This window comes from Perca flavescens, chromosome 8 (genome assembly GCF_004354835.1).
Source record: "Perca flavescens isolate YP-PL-M2 chromosome 8, PFLA_1.0, whole genome shotgun sequence".
NCBI classification, from domain to species: Eukaryota; Metazoa; Chordata; class Actinopteri; order Perciformes; family Percidae; genus Perca; species Perca flavescens.
Window position 1 is genome coordinate 17,893,026 of NC_041338.1, and position 23,561 is coordinate 17,916,586.

General features: G+C 38.0%; 1 protein-coding gene across 3 annotated transcripts; it reads right to left on the reverse strand.

The window, feature by feature from the left end:
- Positions 1-365: 365 nt before the first annotated feature.
- On the reverse strand, positions 366-22,986 carry appl2 (adaptor protein, phosphotyrosine interaction, PH domain and leucine zipper containing 2). 3 transcript variants are annotated; one of them, XM_028586276.1, is made up of 21 exons: positions 22,853-22,986; positions 18,616-18,714; positions 17,743-17,802; positions 15,827-15,898; positions 14,668-14,755; positions 13,692-13,733; positions 13,545-13,603; positions 12,967-13,113; positions 12,414-12,496; positions 11,896-12,048; positions 10,461-10,649; positions 10,316-10,358; positions 9,973-10,029; positions 9,185-9,279; positions 7,941-8,096; positions 7,674-7,726; positions 7,249-7,423; positions 5,426-5,462; positions 4,166-4,321; positions 1,316-1,363; positions 366-506 (listed from the first exon to the last, which is right to left on the reverse strand). In XM_028586276.1, the coding sequence occupies exons 2-21, from the start codon at positions 18,673-18,675 to the stop codon at positions 378-380; spliced, it is 1,902 nt and encodes a 633-aa protein (XP_028442077.1). In that variant the 5' UTR covers positions 18,676-18,714; positions 22,853-22,986; the 3' UTR covers positions 366-377. The 3 variants fall into 3 exon arrangements, with proteins under 3 accessions (XP_028442077.1, XP_028442076.1, XP_028442078.1); XM_028586275.1 differs by lacking the exon at positions 22,853-22,986 and adding an exon at positions 21,010-21,159; XM_028586277.1 differs by lacking the exons at positions 17,743-17,802; positions 18,616-18,714; positions 22,853-22,986 and adding an exon at positions 17,068-17,152.
- Between the last annotated feature and the right edge of the window lie 575 nt (positions 22,987-23,561).

Genomic DNA, 23,561 nt, shown 5'->3' on the forward strand with positions numbered 1-23,561 from the left:
AATCAACACCTATATAGTGTCCCTTAAGACGGAAGTACCACCCACACTAGTGTAAAAACAACTCCAAATCCAAAGACCCATGCTACAGTCTGACCAGAGAAAAGCAGATCTAAAGGAGCACCCATGAGATTTGCTTTTTGGTCCAGGCAACCCCCTGCCAACGTCTTCTGCTTTCATTACAGCCAAAAAACTGAAGACCTAGTAACACATGGTAAGTGGAAGTGAACCTCACTCTCTAATATGGGTGTTACAGTACCAGAGTTAGGGCTAGCAAGTCACGATTACACCTTCATCCAGGGATAGCCTTGTCTCCTGAGAAAAAGTTGGACCATGGCCCTGGTCTCGGTTTATTATTTTTTGGGGGGGGGGGGGGGGTGCTAGGCTTCTGACTCCAAGTCTTCTTCTGCTCCGTTGGTTGTGTCGCCCGTCTCAGGCTCCAGCAACAGGAATTTGCCGTCGTTGGTTAGAGGCATGTTCTTCATCAGCTGGGCCAGGGCCTCTGGGTCCTTCAAAACAAAACAAAACAAGAGTTGCTAAATCCAGCCAAGTAAGAATTTACTCAAACTAAATGGGTTTTTAATTCCTCAAGTTGTGACGATACATTTTGAGTGTACCTACCTCACCTTTATGCCATTAGGAATATGGGAGGTAAACTGTTGACCAACTCTAGTGGTTATGTTCTTATTTATCTTCATTAATATCTCCAATGTGTAGAGGTCATTTTTCTGTTGTTCAGCCACTGAAAAAGCTACTGTGACTCGGTGTTGTGAAACTATAAAACCTAAATAGATAATACAATAAAACTGTATTGATGAAGCACATTTTGTGCAAAATTATGCAATAGTATGAGCTTCACAAAAAATGAAAAATACATATAAAAAGGCAGATTCAAGGCTCTAAAGAACATAAAAGAACACAGCAGAAAGGCCATTATAGACAAAAGAGATGTAAAACTGATCAAAATAAAATGACAATACTGTGGGTGAAGTAAAATGTAGGTTCTAGGTTTGAAAAGATGAGTTTTAAGTTCTCTTTAAAAAAGTTATCTACAAAGGTTTGGGGGGGTGTTTGAACCATGTCTCACTACTTTAAATAGACACTGTTTACAAAGATAATTGTGACATACAATGACATACTATTGCTATTGTATTTTGTAACAAAATGTCAACTTTCCTATTATAGGGGAATACTTTCCCTTTCCAGTTAAATGGCTCATTTGTTTAACTGTGTGTTGTTTTACTTTTGCTCTTGTTTATGTTTCAAAAACCAACTGCCTAATGAGCCTGGACTGCAAGAATTCTGTTGATGATGATACCTTCTTGGCTTCTGTAATGTCCTTTGCCAAGCTTATGGTGTAACATATCTGTGAATAAAGACAAAAAAAATATATATTAATATACAGGGTATATGCAGGAATCCTGAAGTTAAAACATAATTTAAGACAAATCGGCAGTTTAATGTGGAAGTAAGATGTTTTATGTGTGTGCTTTTTCTATTCCTGTGTGGCCCTCAATCATATCCTGGCTCCCTTAATTGTCATTTCGTCATCACAACTTTGAGAACCCCTAGTATAGTATCTCATAAAAATGTCATGATATAGTAGGTCATATTAAAGTCATGACATATCTAAGGGCATACTATACTCTGACTTTTTTATGATATAGTATGTCTAAATATGCCGTTAAATGTGTGTCATTAAAAATGTCATAGTATTTTTACCTCTAGTACCTCTAAACGTGCACACATTACTACTACTACTATTAAACTGTGGGGTGAACGCTCTTACGCAGTTGCTGCCCCAAGACTTTGGACCAGGTTACCCCCTGATATTCACACTATTACAGATGTAGCTCTATTTAGTTCCAAACTCAAAACTTAATTATTTAGAATGGATTATATTATCGGTGTGACATTTTCCCTCTCCTCCTCCTGTTTTTATATAACCTTTTCTGACTTTACTGCATTCTATGTTTTATTCTTTTTATTGTATTTTATGTTGTTTTATTCTTGTCCTTGATGTAAATCACTTTGGATTAATTGATTATGATATGTCATAAAGAGAACACAAAAAAAGGTCATAGTATAGTATATCATAAAAAAGTTAAAGTACAGTATATCATTTTAAAAAAAATAATAAAAATAAAAAATAAATCACAAAAAGGCATAGTATAGTATGTCATAAAAAGTCATAGTATAGTGGTCATAAAAAAGTCAAAGTACAGTATGTCCCCAAAAAAATCATTGTATAGTATGTCATAAAAAGTCCCAAAAAGTTGTAGTATAGAATGTCATAAAAAAGCAATAGTATAGTATGTCATAAAAAAGTAAGTATAGTATGTCAAAAAAGACATAAAAAGTTATAGTATATTATAAAAAAATTCATAGTAAATCATGTAGAAAAAAAAGTCATAGTATATATGTCATGAAAAAAATCATTGTATAGTATGTCATAAAAAGTCAAAAAAGTCATAGTATAGTGTGTCATAAAAAAGTCATGGTATAGTGTGTCATAAAAAGTCATAGTAAATTATGTCATAAAAAATTCATAGTGAAGTATGTAATAAAAAGTCATGAAAAAGTCATATAGTATGTCATAAAAAAGTAATAGTAAAGTCATAAACATAGTATGTCATAAAAAGGTCATAGAAAGGTCAGTCACAGTATAGTATGTCATAAAAAAGACTTAGTAAATTATGTCAAAAAAAGTCACAAAAAAAGTCATAGTATAGAGTCATAAAAAGTCATAGTATAGTGTGTCATAAAAAGTCATAGTATAGTATGTCATAAAAAAGTCATAGTGAAGTATGTAATAAAAAGTCATAGTAAAGTATGGCATAAAAAGTCATAGTACAGTATGTCATAAAAAAAGTCAGTGGAGTATCTAATAAAAAGTCATAAAAAAGTAATAGTTTAGTCTGTCATAAAAAAGTCCTATTATAGTATGTCGGAAAAAAGTCATAGTATAGTATGTCATAAAAAAGTCATAGTGAAGTATGTAATAAAAAGTCATAAAAAAGTCATAGTTTAGTCTGTCATAAAAAAGTCCTATTATAGTATGTCTTAAAAGAAGTCATAGTATACTATGTCATAAAAAAGTAATTACAAAGTCATAATATAGTGTATCATATAAAAAGTCATAGTGAAGTAGGTAATAAAAAGTAATGAAAAAGTCATAGTATGTCAAAAAAGACATAAAAAGTCATAGTATAGTATGTCATAAAAAGTCATAGTTTAGTCTGCCAAAAAAGCCTTAGTATAGATGTCCAAAGTAATAAAAAAGTTCTATTATAGTAGGTCAAAAAAGTAATAAAAAAGTCATAGTTTAGTATGTCACAGAAAAGTCATTGTATAGTATGTCATAAAAAAGTCACAAAAAGCCATAGTATAGTATGTTATCAAAGTCATAAAAGTCATAGTATAGTATGTCATAAAAAGTCATAACATTATAAAAAGTCACAAAAAGTCATAGTATAGTAAGTTATCAAAGTCATGAAAAAGTCATAGTATAGTATGTCAAAAAAGTCATAGTTTAGCATGTCAAAAAAGTCATAGCATAGTATGTCATAAAAACGTCATAGAATAGTCATAGTATGTCAAAAAAGTCATAAGAACATTATAAAAAGTCATAAAAAAGTAATTGCTTAGTATGCCATTAAACTTGCATAGTATAGTATGTCATAAAAAAGCCATAGTGTAGTATGTCATAAAAAAGTATTTTCAATCTCTGTGCCCATTGAGGCTACAATTATCGCCTTCTGACACAGAGCTGTCATGCCTCACGGTTACTTCCAGAGACGGGCTTCAGCCATGGTTCAAACTTCCTGTCCTCCAACCAAAAACGTGCATATGCCCATTAGCTTATTAGTTTAACACATGGGCTAAAGGGACCTTCGCATAACGTTTCAAGCAGCAGTCAATTAGTAGGTCAGTGAGCGCGCAAACGGTTGTCTTCCAGTCGGATTCTATAACTGAAATGCACAGAATCCCACTACGCACCTACGCAATGATTAAATTAATGCAAACTTTAACAAACCTCTTTGGACATGTTGAGCTTGGAAAACAGCATTGAAGACTTTTTATATTATTTTTTAAGAGCCTTAATTGTTCATCAACTTTCTATTTTTTTGTGTAATGAATATTTGTGCAATGTCAGTGTTATATCAACCTTTTCGCCCTCTGTGTTGCTCTCAAAGACGAAGGCGCTAAAGGAGGGCTCTCCTTCCTCATCTCCGTCACTCCAATCTCTGCCCTCAACCACGAACCCCATCAGCCTCCCGTTCTCTTGGTGGGCTGCAAACTGACACACTTCTCCAAGCTGGAACTGAGAAATGAGGAGTGTTGAGAATAAAGATTTTTTTTTAAATTAGATGCAAGATCAGACATTTTGATATAAAAATATATACCCCTGAATAGGGAACTTATTTGGGAGAGATATATACACATAAAAAGGCAATACTAGGTCTTTTGGCTGGTTTTGATTAGAAATATGCTCATTTAAATGAATTGTCACCATCATCTCATTAAATAGGAATTCAGTAAAATTACAACCCTATGCATTCACAGAGCATTCTTCTATTAATTATATTACTGGAGTGAATATATTTTATATTTATTATAATATTTCATTTAAAGATAGTAGCCTAAAGCAAAGTACACAGTTTATAACTTGTTAACACATTCTGCTAGTTCTTACTAGCTAGCGGTTATCATGAGGGTTGTAGCTTGATTGTGCATGCTAACTTCTTTTATTCTTTATTGTAAAACATGTCCATTATAAATTACTTGTTCAATTTAAACTCTAAGTTCAGGCTTTGGATTTTCAAAGTACCATTCCCTGTTAGTTAACTTGCTACTGTAGCTAAATTATTTAACTCATTCAAATTCGACAGAAACAAAATAAACGTTTTGGGTCGTCTTTACACTTTTCCAACCGTCACAATTCTAGTTTTGGTTGAAATAAACACATTGTTTACAGATTTACATGTGAAAATATGTTGGCTCTATACACGCTAAAAGTATTGTTTTTTTTTAAATAGAGTCCGGTAGGTTTAGCGCTAGCAACCTCAAAGCTGTTTCTGGTTAAACAGAAAGGTCTTAAAGAGGTTTTAAAACTGCCTATCTCTGTAGAGATCCTTCAGATAATAATCTAAGCCTTTCAGTGGCAAAAGCACTTTTAACCAAATAGATGATGAACATTTTACCCATAGGGTTACATTGCAGCTGTGGCTGCCGGTTACAGCGTTCACGCTTAATACTTGACCAATTTCAAAGACCGTTGTTCCTCAGTCACTTACACACAAAAACATAGGAAAAAAGGTTGAAAAAAACGGTAGTTACCCTTTAATGTTCTGAATGTCGAGTACAGCCCCTTTAACCACTTAATAAAAATGTAGAAAAGTTCTGACTTTTGTCATGCAGTACTTACGCTTATTCTTGTAACTTGAGTTTGAGGGTCAATCAACCTGTTGTGAAGACAAAATAGAGACGTTTACAAGAATATGAAAAAAATGCAGCGATACAGCCTTGACTTCATATTTAAGGTCTGTTTGTTTTGTTGCCTGTAGTCTTCAGCTCGAACAATGAAACCTGTGAAAATCGACCATGGGTTATACAATAGCACGTTTTCGTTTGATAAGCCGAGTGGCGTACAAAAGAGTTGTTTGTCGCGGATATGTTTGGTTAGGCTCCAGAAGATTTTTATATATACAGCACATACAACTTTTCCACTGGCGCCCGCTGTTAATGACAAGACAATCAAGCAAACATGTGCACAATCAGTTATCTAGACAACTTTATATAGGCTAGGTCAGGCTTTCACAATACCATTTCTTGTGCACAAAGACATAAAACTAGACAAAGTATATATAATACCGTAAATAAGACAGTTGTAGCTGTAAGAAATGTTTTAAAGATAATGTTTTTCTGTTGTGTTGTATAGTTTGGGAGGCTACAGTATGTCAGGACTATATAGCTGTGATCAAGGTCCAAACCAGACCAGACTATCAAAAGTTGTCAGGCTGTGTGGCAGACAACATTAAACCATTGGAAGATTAGAAGAATATAATAGGAGCTAACAGTTTCTCCACTGACCAAAAAACAATAATGGCGTTTTTCCATTACATGGTACCTGCTCGACTCTACTAGCCCTTTTTGGTTTTCCATTATGAAAAAAAGTCCCTAGTACCTGCCAACAGGTACTTTTTTTAGTATCACCTCCGTCGAGGTTCCAAGCGAACTGAGCCGATACCAAAAGGTGACGTGAAAACCTGCAGACTACTGACTGGACTGCTAGCGGCTAGCGACATAGGGGGTTGTCCTGAACAAACCCGCCATTTTTAAATAGTTTAGCCGGCGGTGTTTTTTTCTTGTTGCCTCAAGCTTCTTTTGAAACACAATTTTTCTTGCCGAGAATAAAAAACAACACACCTTCGACGTTCTGTGTGTGTGTGTGTCGCCTTAGGTCATGGCACTTTCCGGCGGCATCATTAACCCCCAATTTCCACCGGCCGCGTAGCGGCCGCGGCGGTCTGCAGCCCTCCGCAGCAGATACGCAGAGCTTCTATTTTTGCCAGACGCCGGAGAGCTCTGCAGCAATTCAGCACACGGCAGATAGCGTGGGACAGGAAGTCGAGCACAGAAACAAAATAAAGATCCGGTTAATTTTCAAAATAAAATACAGCGTGCTCACAGCGGATCATATTCCCCTGCACTACACCTTGAAAACACAGCACAGAGTTGTTTCCCCTCTACTCCTCTGGATGGAAACAAACTGTTGATGCTTTTGTGGTTCTATTCTACCTGAATTCGCGAGAACTTGTGGGTCCTCGTGACTGCAGCTGTCAGTCATGGCCGCAGCCGTGCCGCAACAAATCGTGACCTGGTGGGTACTGACGAACGGCGGAGCACGCAGCAGACATGCAACGGAGCCGGTCCACAGCCGTTCTGCATTCAGTGGAAATTCGGAGTAAGACGACCAGCCACGCTCGCCTCAAGCATGAGGCGGTACTAAATCTGCAATGGAAAATGGAGGACGGGGCACCGCGGCCGAGTTGAGTACAGTAGAGTAGAGCTGGTGCTAGCAGTGAGTAAGCACCATAACTGAAGCATTTGTTTGGGCCTTTTCTATCTATATTGCTAGGTAATTTCAGAAATGCATTACCATCTCTACATGCTAAGATCCAATCAGTTGCCTTTTTCTGTCAGAGGTGGTATTCATGTCACAGTTCATAAATGTTAGATAAATTCTACCTGAGGCTACTGCTGGTGACCATGAGGTGGGACTCAGTGGTCTTGAAGATGTTGTGTATGGCTCGGGCAGCCAGCACCTGCCTCATGGCCTCATAGATCACCTCCTGATTGTTGCCACAGCGCACCGCCATTGAGCCCTGGAAGCGCACAGCGAATACTTGCTGCAGGAGGGAGTCTGCGGAAACATACAAACATCACCCACACACTAACATGTCAGCAGCATAGTCAAAAGAAACACTCATGTAGGAGGGTAAACTCCAGGCACACAAACACATGCACAAGTTAGGCTTAATTCCAAAAGGTACTTGGCAGAGAGAAAGTTGATCATTAAGTTGCATATATATATATATATATATATATATATATATATATATATATATATATATATATATATATATATATATAAAGAAGAGGAAAATGGTTACCGTCACATTCTGTTGAACAGTCGTCGTCTGTTTCTCCAAACGGATTTGTGCGTCTGCCAGGAAGGGAGCACACACACCAGCAAAAAAAACAATTAAACCCCTGTATTGAGCCATTAAGAAGCATTCAGCTTCCTGGAAATTGTATAATAACCACTATGAGGCCAACTTTTCAGAAATTAGCAACATCACCCACCAGTAGTAGTCGTTCTTGCCTGTCTTTCACAAACATGCACCAACACAAACTTCCTACACAAGTTGTTCTCTCACCTCCCTCCAGTCCTGTTCTGGTCTTGAAATTCGGAGGCCGGCAGCATGATGTCAAACTGAATGGGTGTCCCAGGGGCTATCAGGTCTTCTGGTTCCGGAGCAGCCCCCGTCGTCTGGGAACCACCACTGGCAGCATGCACACCTCCTGGCTTCGCTCTGTAGACAAACATAATGAAGATGAGTTATAAGAAATAAACAAAGTAAACCCAGAAACATCCACTACTCAACTTAAGACAAGTCCACATGTGTTACAAGTCTTAATACAATACTCACCTGCCCACATGTGAATAAACAAAGTTTATTGTTTCTCCTGTTCACACTGGCTTTGAGATCCATTTCCAATGTAAGTGATAAATACAATCTATAGTTCTGTACAGGAACTTTTGTAATGAAAACTTTAGAGTGCATTTTGTTGAGATTGAATTGCATTAAGAAGGGTCCCTTTACAGGCAGTATGGATAAGAGGAACAATAACAGCGATCAATAATGCTTTCAGTACACATAGACATGTAATATGTGACCCTACAAAATAATCTGGTATGAAATGTTCATGGACCTTCAAAGTAACACTGATTAATTTTCCATGTATGCTGGGTAATATGCTAGTTAGCTGGGCCTGCAAACATGTGCATCTTACTTTGGAGCAGACAAACCTTAAAGCCTTTTAATCTATTAACGTTTGCTTGTGTGTTTATTTTAGGAAAGACCGCAAAAGAAACCACTATCCAAACTATTTATAGATGAGTCTTGCTCTAATTAGAGCCACATGCAAAGAACATCAACATGTTGAGAAATTCAAAGCTTGACAAACCTGACGTGCCTAGTTATCCTTGCTAAAATTTAATAGGACGATCGTTGTTCAGAGGAGTGGTTTAGCGAACCGACAAGCGACCATTTATCCCAAACTGTCAGATTTAGTGGAAAAGAGACAAAATGCAGACTGTATTTTCAGTTCAATGATCATCATTCTCAGTAATCATAGGTTGACATTTTGTTCCTTCATCATTTCAAATTCACAATCCTTTTATGCACCAAAAACAAATACATGTAGAAGAAGGTGTAATCTATATAGTGTTGCGCAGACACAAATACTGATATAAAGAGCCTAAACCAAAACAATGCAAAAACATGTTGCATACAAATCAAAAAGGAGCGTGAAACATAAACCTCAGGTTTCAGAATTATAAGACTTGCCACTGCAAAAGCATTTAAACGTATGTGTTATGACAAGCAGCATCTCGGACCTGTCAGGGTTGGGTGAGCCCTCTGGTCTCTTCTCAAAGCTGGTGATGGGGGTGACTGCCTGGATGGCGGTCTGGTTCAGTCGGATGGCCACGGCCTAACGACAAGAAACGGAGACATTGCAGCATCTCTGTATCAGCAGGGGAGTCATTTATAAAACCAGAACGGTGTATAATAGTGTGTAGATAAAAACAACTAAAATATTTAAAAACATCACCAAGTTTTAACCTTTCCTCTTATCTTTCTCACCAATTCTCTAAATTATCTCATCCACATATTTGTTCTATGTACAAAGAGCAGGATCCATTCACCAGCAATAACCCTTTAAAAATAGCTGAGGTTTTCATGACTTATGAGTATTTGTTGTTTGTTGATATTTGGACCCAGGCATACGTATATCACAAAGTGATGGATTTGAGGAAAAGAATAGTCATTTTGCTACATACAGCAAGTACTAAACAACTCTTGTTAGTTTTCATAGGCATGTAATAATATATATTGAAATTGAAAAAAAATTAAGATAGAGGATGTTATAAATCAAGGATTTATTGGAGCGCATGTTTCCTCTCTACATTGTGTTATTTTAATCTAATTAGTGGCAACAACAAGAAGGCTAGATTATTTTTCCATAAAAAAACAAATACATCACTCTCACAGTCTCACTGCTTGACAAATCACGACAATGAAATGTTTATGATTTAGAGTTAGAATTCCGTAAACTATTTGGTTTAGGTTGGTGTCTTTTTAAACTTGCGTTGTGGGTATAAAACTGTGGGTGAGTGTACATTACCTCTGGGTTGTCAGTCAGGTAGATCTGTCTGGAGATGTTGTTCACAGTGCAAATCCACTGAGTAAAAAAAAGAAATAAATAAAGCACAGAGATCCACATTAGGACTTCCTCTAGCTCAGACACGAGCCACCTGAAATCAATTGACTGATACCAGCTGTGACAGGCCAGTCAGATGCATCCAAGCACAAAACCAAATTTGAAAACCACACAAATAAGTCTCGACAGCTCCTACATTGTTATATGACTGATACTTGGACTGCACCAGCAGATGTCTTTGGGATGGAAATGTAAAACAATAAGTAAGATCAATCACAGCTGTTCGAACGGCCTCTTTCACACTTACTTCTTCATATTCCCTTTTGCTCTCAGCTTGTAGAATCATTGACCTGGAGGCAGTAATGACAGTGGAGAGAATTAAATAAAAAGCATCCAATATCTCATGTTTGTGCGTTATTCTCATTGTTGGATATGTTCAAAAGTGCACATACGTTTTGCCTGAGGGGGAGGTTATCTGAAAACAGTAGCGTCTGTCTTCACACTCCACAGCCATGACGGAGCTGTTGTCCAGGTCCAACACCATGCCTCCCGCCACCGCCCCACGCGGCTGGCACATGAGGTTCCCTCCCTGGGTGAAGAAGTACAGTCGGTCCCAGGCTGTGGTCACTAGGCCTGTTTTACTGGAGCACAGAAAAGAAGGGGCAGAACGAGTGGATAAAGGTCAGCACTTAAGGATGAGATTTTGGAAAACCCAATGGTGGCATAATGGAAAGTCTAATGAGTGACTGACGAGGGCTACATACAGAGTAAGAATGTCAAGGATCTAAGGCGGATTGTGATGGAAAATCCTTGCTCACATCTGGCTTACAAATTTGTTTAAAATTAAGATAAGCAAGAAGTATCTTTTATGTCCTCCCTGTACAAGTTTTGTAAAGGATATTATAACTATACTAAACAAGCATAAAGTTATTAACCACTTTGTGGGCAGCTGTGGCTCAGGTGGTAGAGTGGTTGGCCAATCGGAATGCCGGTGGTTTGATCCCTGGCCCTGTAGTCCCTTGTCGAATTTGTTGTTGCAATTAGTTTCTGAGCATATCAACAAAACATTAAAATACAATGTCATTTAACTCTGACTCACTCTGTTTCAAAACAACGCAACACATCTATGACTCATAAATTGCTCATTGCTGTAAGGCTTCCTCTTCTACATTCTGTTTGAAAAGTATTCCCAGATACATTTAATTTTGATTAATATAGTGAATGGCTTATGCTTCTGTGGGTGACTCAGACCCCTAATATTGAGAAACCCTTCAAAATAGAAAATGTTTTCCGGACTCAGCATTTGACAAGTGTTTGAGGCTGCTAGCGGTGTGTGTCATTAAACAGAATGGCATTCTGTGGAAACCTTTTCTCTGGTGTCACAGACATTTGTCAAAGACTTGGGATGTATGTGAGCGAGAGGCAGAGTTTGACAGCTCTGACATTTCACTTAATCACATTGCGGGCTATGCTGCAGTTCTACCCCCTGAAGCCATTAAGGAAGTTTCCCTTCTCATACATTCACTCTGCAATAAGCTGACAGCGCACACTGTCAACACGTTACCTGACCCACCTTGTCTGCTGTGACTGACTTATTGTTTACTGTGTTCATGCGTATTTTGAACAACTTTAGCAAGAGAAGCAAAACGGGTTTTTTTGTCATGTTTGGTTATTTAGAGATTCAAGTCTTAATGTAACCACTTGATTTCACCATCTATTTGCATAACAAATCATTGAATTGTGACATAATGTAAATGAGGACAGATTCAATGCGTGTTCCTCAGCAGTTTCTTTTCCCCAAGACACATCTTAACATCGACTAGCAAGGAACGCTGCGTGATTAGGAAGTGTCTTTAGATTTAAGATAGGGCCATAATGAGTGCATACTTCCTTATGTTGAGATAGCCAGCCTTCTGGATAAGTGTGCGATTGACAGGCTCCGTGTCCTTATCTGGCATATAGACAGTGTCCTCCACAGACAGAAGCTCCCTCTGGGACGCACGCATGGCCTCCGCCTCAGTGTCCAGCTGGGCCTGGATACTAGACAGGAAACATGTTTGTAGTATCCATCAAAACTGACATTCAGAATATCTTTTTTTTTTTTTTCACAAATTGTGCATTAAAATACAGAAGTTTCAGATATGGAGGATTAACATTTTTATTATTTATTTTTCTGATTAGTATTATTCTGTGAAAACAAAATTGCATTGTCTGAAAAGGGCTGATCAAAAATATGGAATATTTGTGGAGAATGAGTGTGTTGCAGAAGATCACAGTATTGCAATTTCTTTTTTGGATCATACACAACAAACCACATTACTTTATATTGTTAATACCAAAGCTAGAGAATGGTTCATCACATTTACTGTACACATGAAAATGAATGTTAATGATATAGTCTTTACTTTTGAGTCATGTTGGACACAGAGGAGAGAAAGTTGTCCATCTTCTTTGACACCAGCTCAATGCCTTTCTTGAAGAAGCTGATCTGAGAGATAAGACATAATAATGAGCAATTATTCTTGTGTTTCATTTGTAGTTTATGTACAGTTGCACTTTTATGTAATAGACATTTTTAGAAACAGATAATAATCACTTGCTCACACATAGGGATGAAAGTACTCATTATTTTTATTATCCCTTTATTTTCAGCATTCATTGTTTTGTCTGTAAAATGTCAGTAATAGGTGAAAAATACTTGTTATAATTATATCACAGCCCAAGGTGATGTATTCAAATAGCTTCTTTTATTTGGCGAACAGTCTAAAAGCCAAATACATTTAGTTTTCTACCATATATGTAAAAGAAAAGCATCAAATCTTTACATTTTAACAAATGGAACCAGAGAATGTTTGGCATTTTTGCCAAATGATGTTAATTTTCTGTAAATAGACTAATCAATTAATTTACCACTACTGTGGTCTGGCCTAGTTTGTGGGGCAGCAGCTGCTCAGTTACCTGTGCCTGTGTGTAGCCTAGCATAGGTTCAAGCATAGCTACTCTCTTGCGATACTGCAGGGCGTTGAGGGCGCAGTAATACTGCAGTGAGGCCTGGTGCTGCTTCCTTCTGGTGTAGGCGATCTCCTTCACCAAGTCTGACTTCAGCTGTCCAGAAAGGAGAGGGTTTTGCAAATATTTAAATGTATAAACATGTCCAGCATTAACGCACTATCAAGCTCTGCACACACACTCATACATATGCAAACAGTTGTCCAACTCTCTCAAACATACAAATTAGCAACAGAGTCACATTATCTTGTACGTCCAAGATGACAATGTCAACACATTCAATAGAAGCAAACAGAGAAATATTATCTCCGAAGCCATTATAGTGCATTGTGTTGTTACAGTCTTACTAAAACAGTGCAGCCTGGCAGTAGAGGAATATTTAATTGAGTCTATTTGTATTTTAAATGCTTATTAAAAACACCCCCACTGAATTACCAGAGTATTACTTCACTATAAGGCATTTAACAGTCTGTGATCAGAAAAAGCTTTTTCAGTGAAGCCAAGAAAGGACCTCGCAGTAACTCTACCTTCTCATTCTCCTTCTTCTTGGGCAATCGGCTGTATTTGACCATAGCTGCCTCGTGCTCTGTAGGACACGAGAGAAAGGACATGAGGATCAGATAGTAACTGCAAAATCTCATTGTTTTCTTAAATAGGATAGAATTCGTACTTACCATCAGTGGCGAAGCCAAATATTTCTTTCAGTGTGCTTATCTCTGAAACAATTAATGTATAGTAAGTGTTGTTAGAATATCTACATAAGATCCACATCTTTAAAAAAAAAATGCACTATGGCTTGAAGTAGATGACTCAAGCTGTTGATTGACAGATTGGTTGTACAAACGGAATCCTGTAGATATATGAACACAGTTTAACACTGGTGATAATCCGACTGGGCACACACCTGTTCTCAAGTTGTTGTTATACTGCTCAATATGCCGTTGTGGTTAATATGCTGTCAATTTGGGTAGTTACATTTTCTCTGCCAAGCAAGCCCAATTTTACCACATTGCCCTGCTGCTTTTGTGTTTGTTAATCCTCTCAGAACGATGCTTGACATCCTGAAAGCCTGTTCATGACCAAGTACTATCCCCGCCGAATAACACTTGACATGTATCCCCACATAGCAGCCTCTAGAGCCAAGCACATTTAAAAAAAATTTTAAATTATTATATCCAGCCACTGACGGTAAATTGTCGGATAAGCATTAATCCACAATTATATTAATTTCTAAATTACTCAGTACAACTAAAAAAACATTTATTTCTGTGTTGCCAGTATGTAGGTCTTTGACCATCACATCTTACTATTACAGAGAACAGATTAATTATCTTGGGGTAAATCACATAAAAATGAATGTGTTATAATGGGGTCTAGTGGCCTAGGAGTTAAGGCGCTGACCCTGAACCACAACGTCCCCGGATTGAATCTGGCTGGGGACATTTGTTGCTTGTCGTCATTCCCTCTATCCTCATTTTCGGTCATCACTTGACTGTTAACTTGTTAAAGGCATAAAATACCCCCAAAATACTTTAAAGATTGCCAATGTATTATGATAAGTTTTCTCTCTATATATACTGTACGTGTGTGTTTTTTGTGTCTGTGTGTCTGTGTGTCTGTGTATGTGTGTGTGTGTGTGTGTGTTCCTACCTGTAAGGTCTTTCTCTCGGAACTGGATCAAGGGGAAAACCATGCTGTCGGCCATCTGGTTGGCTAGCACAGAGTGGAGTGAGTTCAGCTGGACGACACAAAAAAGATTATACACAAATATCAAGCAATGCACAATGACACAAATACAAGATGTACCCTTGCCAAACATCTTGAGGGATTTCTATTTATTTTAATATGTACAGTGACATTTGCTGCCAGTTATTCCTGCAGCAAGCTGGAAAGTAACATTTTCAGTGAAATTGGTGCCTAACTGCAGACAATGCCTCCGCTACATCATAAAAAACCCATATTATGGAACATTCCATTTCCTGAAGAGAATAATAAACCTTCTGTTTACTCTGATATTGGAAACAGGACCACATATCACTCTCTCTCTCACACACACACACACACACACACACACACACACACACACACACACACACACACACACACACACACACACACACACACACACACACACACACACACACACACACACACACACACAAATCCTACTATAATTCTCTATGCTTATCAACAAGCTATACTCCAGCATTTAACGAGCTCACATCCAGTATAATCTGAATGATTTAACAAGTGCTAAAGTTCACAGGATTAGGTGCAGCAGTAGGCCTAATTCTCACTGTGAAATGAGTTATCCTCTGTAAATCATGAGGTAAAGGTCAAGCAAACAATCAACCTGTGTCCTTTGAGCATATATGTGGGGATTAATGTGTCCTAAATCCTGTTAAGTGCTGACTGGGCAGGCTTGTGGACACCCATGTCTATCAGTGACAGGCCCATCTGTTTTGTCTATATACCTCAGCCTACACACCACTCCTTCATACATCCATCTATTCACCCACCACTGCCTCCCTCCACTCATCCATCCGGTGTGATAAGCATCATATCCATCTCACCGCTCCCCTCTCAGTGTCTGTATACAATCAGTTGCGGTCTTACAGGGAGAATAATGCTCAGGTCTTTTCATTGAAGTCATTTTCCATCAGCGTGCTAGGGGAGCACTGTAATACCCTTTGTAACATGATAAAGAACAAACTACCAAACGTGCATTAGTTTATCATCACTCTCCTCGGCTGTGAGTGCACACACATATAAATACATGCACATAAAATAAAATGAAACTGCAACTCACCTCCCCTACAGTTTGGGCAAAGTTCTGCAGCGTGGTGATTACCTCTTCATCACCTTTTCCAAGGGCAAAATTCTTGACAGGAGAAGAAGGAAGGGGGAACAAGTTTAAACCATGAAACTGCATAACGAGCATAGATCTAGCCTATACTAGGTGCAAATAAGTAAAAAAAAAAAAAAAAAAAAAAAAATGTTCTGCCAGGATTTCTGGCCATCCCTTTTATGGAATTAAGCCAAATATGCTAATAAACCCCATGCAAAGATGCTGAGTTTTAAGCCTTGTTTAAAGGAGCTAAAAGTGCACCCATTACAAATTTCTTCCACTTCACATGCACTCTGCAATCCAGAAATGTGTTCCAACAAAGTCAACTGATCCCTTTCTTTTTCAGCATGATTTAATAGACATCCTGTGTTGACCTCAGCAACTATTCTATTTTTTAGATCTTGTTGGCTGCATAAAATAAGCAAAACCACATGATAGATTTCCAACAGAGAGATACTTCTTCTTCAAGGTTATTTCATGCACAGATATTTCATTAAGACTTGCATGCAACGTCAAGGTGTGGCAGACACATGGGACAGAAGTTCAAATGAAAATAATTATACTGATGGGTGTGTCTCTTTTTTTTTCTGATGTCGCTTCCATCCCCAATGGAAATTATGCGCTTTATCATGGTACCCATTAGGGATGGGCATGATTACTCGACGATCGATAATTGATTATTAAGAATTTCGTCGATCACGTTAATTTGTTATCGATTAAACTAATGCTGTTTGCGTTGTGTAGTGTGTGAGTTTTGAAGCAATTAAATGAATTTGACAGTGTGGCAGCAATTAAACATTTTACCACCTGGGGGCAATATTTGACTCCATACTCAGTTACGGCTGCGAGTTTCCGTTTCGATTTCAAAAGTAATCAGGAAGAGACACAGCGAAGTGTGGCGTGGGACCATTTTGATTAAAACAAAAATTACTTAGTTCACTGCAAACACGGAGATGCCGTGTATAAGTACAACATAACCACGACTCAAATGATGTAGACTACCACTAAACAAAGTGCATCCGACCCTGGTTAATGTCGGTGGCAGCCGCGGTGCATCCTGCTCTCAGTCTCAACCTAGCATAAACTCGGCGTTAGCACGGAGGAACTGCGATGCACAACGAGCAGAGAAAATTACCCAAGGGACCTGCAAGTTCATTGACATGGATACTGGAACCAGCATATCACATTTCGTCACGACGTACCATCACCAGACTGGTAGAAACTCACTATGAAGAACGGAATAAGGTTCCCTGGGCTGGCCAGGTTAGCGCGCTACCTTTGTGTCCCGGCAAGGCGGCTGTTTTGGGAATGGTTTTGGGCGGCTGAACTGGGTCACCAGGTAGCGGTCGCGTCTGACCCCAGATCATGTCAACACTCAACATGCTTATCTTTATCAACAAAAATCAGTAGACTGGTGCAGAAGTTGTATGTGAGTTAGCCTACTGGTTATTTTGTTATTAGGCTTTGTCCGTGCCTTGGATAGTTTTGAGTTACATTTTGACAAAACCTGTCAGCTCTAAGTTTTATTATGTTTTTGGTTAAGTTATTATTTAATATGATTCTTTTTATTTATTATTTTGGAACAAACGAGGGTCTCTGTTTAAGAACGCCGGCTCGCAGCTGCAGGTTCTGCTGCTTCAGAGCGCTGCACCGCTGCGCATGTATCTATATCTATAACCTCCAGTTTAACTGCCACAAGTTGTTCTTCTTATAATTAAGATCTCATCGAGGAAAAACACGTTTTTAATTTATAAAAAGTTAAATAAATAATTAATTTTAATATAAAAATATTAATGATTAATCGATAATCGATAATTAATTCTCCCGACGATCGACTAAGAAAATGTAATCGAATGCCGATCCCTACCCATACTTACTTTCTTCTCATAATCTAGAAGTTGCCTCGAGAGCTGCTCTGTGGCCAATCCCATCTCACTCTGTAGGGGGCAGATAGAGCGTAAAAGCAAAATTAACAGACTGGCATACTCAGGACTTGTCCGTAGCTTATTTTCCATTCTCTCTTCAGCCCTTGAATCACTAAAATGAAATGTTTGGACAACAGGTGAATCAGAGTTAAATTGAAAATTAATTTGAAAAAGCGCACAATGGTGCATCATATAAATGCCAACTGCTCCAGTGAACTATTACTGTTTCAGAACAGGTCTGACAACATGTTACATAAGCTGTGTATGTTTTCAGGAGAAAATTGAAGCATTTATTGTGGCTGCAACTTTTGCACTTGTTGCTCAGTGAGGCATAATCTTCTACAGATAACAAAGAATAGCAAAGTCAAACTATCTACATCCTGACAGCACAAGAAGAGTTTCACACTATTTACTGCACATCACACTTACTGAGTAAAGTGTACAGGAAAATGGTTTGATGGCACAATGAATGTAACACAATTTAAAATGCAAAACTGATGGTTTCTCAGCTGTTTCTACAAGAGCCTTCAATACATAACGTTTTATTCTTAAGTTTGCATGAACCGGTTGCAAATATAAGTGTATACTATCCTAGTGTGGTATTTCTCTGATCAAAAGCACCATTTTCTCTTCAATGCTCTACTGTAGATAAATAATGCAAATGTTTAACCCCAAATCATCTTTAACCAGACAAATAAAGTTATAACTTAAAAAAAAACCCTCCTCATTTTATTGTGTTTGAACATGTGTGCTTTTTAACAGAGCCACACACAGATAAGGGAACTGAGTATGCATATGTGCATCTGTTGGTGTTTTGTTTAGTACCTGGGCTCCAAACACACGCTGCATTGATTGTAGCAGCTGGTTGGTGTAGTCTGTAAGCATCCCAGCATCTTCCTCAAACACACTGAGCAAGGAGCGTGTCTGTGGAACAAAACATTCATACACTTTAGCACAGTGCCCATTCAAAACATGCCGATTTGGAATGGGCCGATTGCTTGGCCTGTGGCATTGCTGCTTGTAGTTTTCTCCAGAACCATTGTACCCCAAAATAACTCACAGAAGGACCAAAGCACTTAATATGCAACCCCACTGTATATAACTGACTTACTGTGTACTTCTACTCCAGAGAAAAACATTGTACTACTACTACATTTACCTGTCAGATAAATGTTACTGATTATTTAGCAAATTCAGATTTTACTCAAAATATTGAGTCTAAGTGTGAGGAGGAAGAGAGCTCTTTTTGCACGGTCAGGCTCCGAGATGATTATCTTCTGTCTTCTGCTTAGAAGTGGTGAACTTACAACTCACAGCAACTTAATACAATATAGTGTCTGGCTTTTGTTTGATATCTAGTGTGGGCAAAAAAATGCCTTTTTATTCAGTTTCCTCTTAGCAAAATGCTTTGAGTGAATTTTTATTGTGAAGGGTAGAGACAGAAGAAAGCCAGCGTTATGGCAGCAGTTTTTCCCCCTCAACTTTCATTGTGCGGTCGTTTTAGTTGTATTCGCAGTTTATTAATATCCAATATCCAACGCTGTCCAAACTGCTCCAAATTCCAAACGGCAAGTTTATTAGGTACCCAGGAAGCCAAGTGTGAAGTAGATCGGATGAACGGTATCCAAAGACAAAAGTTAAATGATCTAATAAAGGATAGGTTCACAATTTTTCAAGTCTACAACAATAGACAGTCAGTTTCCAATGTGAACATTGATACAGGTTTTACTTGCTGTAATCATTCCTCCTGTTAAAAGATCCCCTCTAATTTATGATCTATTAACAAAATAATCAGCAGATTAATCAAAAATGAAAATAATTATTAGTTGTAGCACTAACCGTAAATCATACTAAGGTGTGTGTGTATAGTGTTGGGCCAACATTTGTTTTAACCATAAGAGATAATCAATGGGTGTGTTTATTACATCAGGGAAATTCAGGTGGACAAAAGACAAAACAATTTGAGTTTTGGTGGGACCTGTAACTCATAAAAGCGATGTATACGAAGACTGATGGTTGTAAGAAATAATATTGAATGAAAATAATTAGTTATTAATAATAGATAATAAGACACTGAGAAAAAGAAATGAGGATAGCTGCAGTATGTAGAGGCCTATAGAAATGCAGATTTGAAGTGGAACTAAAGGCCTCATTATTTTACTGCAGGATGGCTATGCAAACAGAGAAAATCCTGCCTAGGTGTAGTTTTTCTTCCATGAACAGGTGCAGCAAGGCGGGTTAGATATAACAGAAAGGAACACACCCATCGGCTAAAGTCTGTTTACAGTTCACTTTAGTTGACTTCTGCCACAGAAGGATTGAGAGCCATTTCACACCAAAAATAAGTTATCTGGAACATTGTCTGCTTTGGCTGTTTGTTTACATTTTATTGTAGAAAGACAACTGGCCTTGTAAGGATGAAAATGTAAAGAAATAAATACATTCCAGCATGGGTTGCACTTAAGCAGAACCAGGGCTGAGAGGTCAGCCCTGTATGAGAAAAGAGTGATGCAACAGACAGCTGAAAATACAGGCCACATGAGATGTGCTTCATAATAACAAAGACTATGCTGTATTTCATTTCAGCAGCACTGGTATCTACTGTATGCATGAAATGTAGTGCTCTGTGAGCAATTTTGATACTGCACTCCAGAACTATTAGCATCAAACAGCATGGTGTTCAATACGGACAGCTACCACAACTGCCCTGTTGCAAGCTATTGACTAATTCCAGTTGAGTCCGATAATGGAAACTCCGCCCACATACTGTGTATCAGGCCCAGTTCGTCTCCAGGACATGGTCCAGCTCCAAATTCTTACTTCAGACGACATAGGAAAATAAAAAGATTGCAGGAGAGTGATCCTGGTTGAGCTAGCTATGGTCGGGACATTTTCCATAGTGATATGATTCTAACGTTAAATGTACAGCAGAATATCAGAGAAAGGAGCTATAGCTATAGCTTTGTAAACACAAAAGAGACACATAGTCAACGATAATTATGGTTAACAACATTGTTTATAGCAGGAAGGTGCAACACCTCCTGTAATAGGATTACAATCCCATAACAATGTGTCAATTGGGAGCTGTCATCGACCAGTAGAAACCGCCTACATCGGGAACAAGATATTGTTTGGGCTAGTAAGCTAACTTCAGTGCTCGTAACGTATTTGTATGTGACAGCTGTGTCTTAACACGTAATAAAAGTAACACAGGCCTACCTGAGGACTATCCTGCAAAGCGTCCTCCAGGAGCAGTTTGTGATGTACGGCCGGCATCTTGTTAGCAGTGGAAGAGAAGGAATGGGAGCTTGAATTATTTAGAGCGTGGACTCGGTTTCCCAGAGGCCTCTGCGCGGGCGAGAGGAACACGTAGGAGTTGGAGGCGGGCCCAGTCTGATCTCATCCACAGTCGTGAAGAGCAACCGAGAGCAACCAGTAAAAACAGCTACACTTTAACTCTAAGCTATATATTTATATGATTTAATATTTAATTACTTCGTTTCTATAGATGTGATTTGTTTTATAGCAAAGATTTGAAGGGCAGTTAGCGGTTGACTATTAAAGCCAATGTAGGCTACGTCTACCATTTTAGTATCAACAGTGGCCCCATGTGGACATATGAAGAATTGCAGAGTTTAATTTCAAAATACGATAGTCGACGATATATTAAAATCAATGAAGTGGGGACTCCACTGATTTTAATATAGTTAGGCTACCAAAAAAGAAACTCATAAAATCTACAATAAATGCAAAATGATAAATCAACACTCTCTCCTCTCTCTTTCCATCTGTGTGCATTCATGTCCCAGTGACCCGGGGAGCTTAATTATTATGACTCATATTTCTCAATATCTGTATCTGTGTCTCTGTATTTCTGTATATATGTATCCGTGTCTCTGTGTCCCAACCGGCATCGGCAGATGGCCGCCCACCAAGAGGCAGGTTCTGTCCGAGGTTTCTGCCTGTAAAAAGCAAGTTTTTTTCTCGCCACTGTCGCACCAAATGCTTGCTCGTGGGAAATTGTTGAGTCTTAAAGTAATTTTTTTTTAAATTGAGTGTGGTCTAGGCCTACTCTATCTGTAAAGTGTCCTGAGATAACTCCTGTTGTGATTTGATACTATAAATTAAACTGAATTGAGAATGGGACACTTTTAAAAGTTTAGTCCATTATGGAGAGGTTACAATAAAGGTTTTCCATTTACACTGTAACATTTCCTTAACAAAAGATTTATTTTAACAAAGAGCTTTTGGATTTTGTATTAGCTTATAATGACCATGTAATTGTATTTTGCAGCCTTTCTATTCAAATACATTAGGGCTGTAACTTAGTAATTTCTAATATTTTCATCATTGATTATTTTATCAGTGAATTAATCCTTCTATAAAATTACAGAAAACAAATGCCCTTTTCAACTTTCCAGAGCAGTTTCATTTCAAAACCCAGAGTTATTTCACTCCACGTCAAAATTATGAGGCAGAAGTATCTGGATTTCTCTGTAGATATGATGATTACATTTTTTGTTGTAAGACAATAATCTGGCAAAATAAATGGATATGCGGTCTGTAATACATGATTGATAAGTACCAAATGCCTTTTAAAATCCCACCAAGTCCTGGAAGTAGTTGTCATTCAGCTCTTGACTTGTTTTTGTTTTGTTTCTTCAGTCACAATTGCCTTATTATAAGCAGAGCATGTGATGTTCTGAATGTTGTTGGAGCTACACTTCCTGCAGAGGCTGCACACATCCAGGGAAAAAAAAAATCCCTTTCTTGACTCATCCCATTCTCGATGATAAAGTGAGCTGTCGTGCACTTCATATAATCTGATCTAATTTATACTTGCCACCATACTGTGTGTGCCTTGTAAAAACCCATGGTTACATATCCAATGTTACAAAAAACCAAACTGAAAAACTGAACAGAAAAAAAAAATCGGCGTCAAAAACATTAAAAAATAAGTTTTTTTCAAGGTTGACGGGAAGACAAAACAAGGGTTAATTCCAGAGTAAGATGGCATGTCCTCCTGTGTAATAATTACATTAGTGTATTTAAGAATACCTACAATCAGTTTAGTCTTGATTTGCCGTGCGTACTCCCTGTTGTGAAACAATCCGATCTCGATTGTGGTCTTGACCTCTGGGAGTTGATTCTGAAAGCAGTGTCAAGATATCGGAGAAAAAAGTGACACGAAGCAGGGTTCAGTTCACAATGTTCTCAAGGTTTAATGACACAAGGAAATATACATTTTCAAACAATTGCTCAATTTGCTTAGATGATGTGAGACTATATAGATAAGAAAGAGGTCCTCTGAGAGGAGGATCGGTTCAAGGTTGGTTCACACAGATAAATCTTGAAGAAGGAAAACAGTGTTACAATTGATGATACAAATTAAAACAGATGGGACAGGCTTTGTTCAGAGTTCTCACAGAATGGAATGTAAGATATTCACAACACTTCCAGTCTACAACAGAACACACCGATTTGACTCACAATTTTGCTCTGACTAATTTGGACTGATCTGTTTTACAATGATTAGGTGGCCTTTATACAGTAGCACTGACTTATACCAGTTATACTTGTTTCAGGGTGGATTTTCCTTGAAAAAGAGCAACATTTTTGAGGGCTGACACCTTTGATATGCTAAGGCAGTCCTTTAATAAGTTTTAAAAGCTTTTACTTTAAAATGAACTGAACTATAGTAACTTCGCCTGTCTCCAAAGCAATCTGATGTATTTTGAGAACAGCAGTAATACCTTGTTGTCAGGGAGATA

Coding starts and splice junctions, on each gene's coding strand:
- appl2 (XM_028586275.1), bottom strand. CDS start 21,066: ATGCCGGCCGTACATCACAAACTGCTCCTGGAGGACGCTTTGCAGGAT. Junction 10,650..11,895: donor GGCTATCTCAACATAAGGAA/GTATGCACTCAT, acceptor TCTGTGCTCCAG/TAAAACAGGCCTAGTGACCA. Junction 5,463..7,248: donor GTCACCAGCAGTAGCCTCAG/GTAGAATTTATC, acceptor TCTTCACAACAG/GTTGATTGACCCTCAAACTC.